The 2,605-nt window shown below is 37.1% G+C and overlaps 1 protein-coding gene across 1 annotated transcript; it reads right to left on the minus strand.

The window, feature by feature from the left end:
- Window positions 1-463: 463 nt before the first annotated feature.
- On the minus strand, window positions 464-1,954 carry LOC126553677 (uncharacterized). Its single transcript, XM_050208816.1, has one exon. The coding sequence runs from the start codon at window positions 1,952-1,954 to the stop codon at window positions 464-466; it is 1,491 nt and encodes a 496-aa protein (XP_050064773.1).
- Between the last annotated feature and the right edge of the window lie 651 nt (window positions 1,955-2,605).

Here is a 2,605-nt window from a genome sequence, read left to right on the forward strand (position 1 = left end):
AGCCATCGTGATAAGTTTCCTGCACACTTGTTTAACCGTTTCTTCAGTATCTCCTAATATTGCTATATCATCCGCATAAGCCAAGATATTTATGTTCGAGTTTCCCAATACTATTCTATCGTTACAATTTGTTGCTCTAATTACCTTTTCTAATATTAGGTTGAACAATATTGGTGATAGCGCATCTCCTTGTCTTAGACCTGTCCTAACCGTTGCTGGTTCTGACAATTCCGATGCTACCTTTATTTTGATTTCTGTATTTTGCAGAGTGGCCTCAATTAATTTTATTAGTTTGTTCGGGAACTTAAACTCTTTTAATATGTTTATTAGACTATGTCGGTGGACAGAATCGTATGCTTTTTTGAAATCTACAAATAGTATACATATGCTTTTATTGAATTCCCATGATTTTTCTATGATCTGTCTTAAGCTGAAGATTTGATCTGTTGTTGATCTGTTGGGTCTAAAACCACCTTGGTAATCCCCCAGTATCTCTTACGCAAGGTTTAATCCTATCTAAAATGCAATAGGACAATATCTTGTAGACCACATTCAATAAGGCAATTCCTCTGTAGTTATTACATATTTGTGGGTCACCTTTTTTATGGATTGGACATACGACAGCGACATTCCAACCTTCTGGTAGTACTTCCCGCTCCCAAATGTTGGTTAGTAACCTATGTATATGTGTTAATGAATCCTCGTCTAGCATTTTCATAATTTCCCCTTGTATACCATCCTCACCAGGTGATTTATAGTTCTTCAATCGCCTTATTTGTAATTCAATTTCTTGTTTTGACGGTATTGTACATTCGTTTAGGTTGGGTTCTGTCCTGGTCCAAGTAAAGGTTTCTCTGGGGTCGTTGCAGTTAAGCAGATGTTCGAGATACGTTTTCCACCTCTCTACAATATCTGATCGTGCAGTAATTAGTGTTCCATCTTCCTTTACTAAGAACTTTTCATATTTTTTGTAACCTCCCTTTAGTGTATTAATTTTTTTGTATAATTGGCGTGTATTATGTTCATTGTGATATTTTTCTGCTTCTTCCAAGATGTTTTTCGTATAGACTCTTTTTTCGTACTTAAAGGTTCGGCTTGCTTCTCTTCTGCTTTCATTATACTTTATTTTGTTTTCTTCGTGGGAAGGGTCATTAAGGTACAAGTTTCTAAATTTTTTCCTTTGATTTAGGGCTTTCTCACACCTCTCATTGAACCATGGTTTTTTAGTGTTTTTTGGTTTTCCCAGGACTTCAGCTGATGTTTCTTTTATTGTCTCCTGTACCCTCCTCCACATATTATTTATTGAGTCTATACTATCTATATTTAATTCCCTGCTGCGTTTGTGTATCTCACTTTTAAAACGTTTACAGAGAATTTCATCTGTGAACTTAGTAATATCATATCTGTCTATTACCGTTGGCCTTGTTGCCACCTTTCTCTTCAGTCTTGCTTTAATTTTTACCTTAACCAAATAGTGGTCAGAGTCACAGTCCGCTCCTCGCATCGTTTTGACATCCGTAATACTGTTTTTGAACCTGTCATTGACTAGTACATGGTCAATTTGATTTGTGTGATTACCATCTGGTGACTTCCGTGTTCCCTTATTGATCTTTTTATGGGGAAACATTGTGCTCTTGATCACTAAGCCTTTGCTCGTTGCAAAGTCGATTAGGTTGAGGCCGTTATTGTTAGATACTTCGTGCAAGCTATGGTGGCCAATGGTTGGTTTAAATATTAATTCTTTTCCTACTTTTGCATTAAGGTCTCCTAATATAACCACTATTCTGTTATTAGGTATCCCATCTACTACGTTCGTTAATCCATCATAGAAGTCGTCTTTTTCTTCTTGAGTCTTTTCCTCAGTAGGGGCATGAACACTAATAATTGTGAGATTAAACCAGTATGCTTTAATTGTTAATAGTGATATTCTCGGGTTAAATGTCTTAAATTCCATTACGTTTGGTACCATTGACTTATGAACTATGAAACCCGTACCAAATTGTCGTCGATCATCGCAGTCCCCATAGAAAATGGTATGATTATTAATGTCCAAGGATCCCGTTCCTTGCCATCTAATTTCTTGGATAGCCACGATTTTAAGTTTATATCTCCCTATTTCTTGCGTCACTGTATGTGCCGCTCCAATGCTGTATAATGTGCGAACGTTCCATGTACCCAAAGATATTTCCGATTTCCAGTTTCCATTTTTGTTTTCCTTATCTCCACTATTCCGAGGCTTTTTGTTTGGTTCCTGAACATAAGTTTTTTTACGAGGCTGGGTTGTTAACCCAGCGCCCAACCCCCAACCTGGAGGGCCAGACCACTCCAATCACTTAAGACCAGAGTGGGACTATTGCAGTGCCCAATGAAGGGTACTGGGCGATGGGGACGCTACTTTCCCAACGCCATAAAAACGTAGTCATGTATACCCAATAAAAGTAGTAGATGAAGAAAAAGCCAACCATTTTGATATAATTTTATATAGTGACGATGAAAAAAGCCACTATGTATATATTTCAAATTTTTCACGCCTTATTCGTTCACAAACTACTTTACACGGACATTCGGTTTATTATTGTAAACGGTGCTTTACGTCATTTGATAA

This window comes from Aphis gossypii, unplaced genomic scaffold, assembly GCF_020184175.1.
Source record: "Aphis gossypii isolate Hap1 unplaced genomic scaffold, ASM2018417v2 Contig00299, whole genome shotgun sequence".
Classification (NCBI taxonomy): domain Eukaryota; kingdom Metazoa; phylum Arthropoda; class Insecta; order Hemiptera; family Aphididae; genus Aphis; species Aphis gossypii.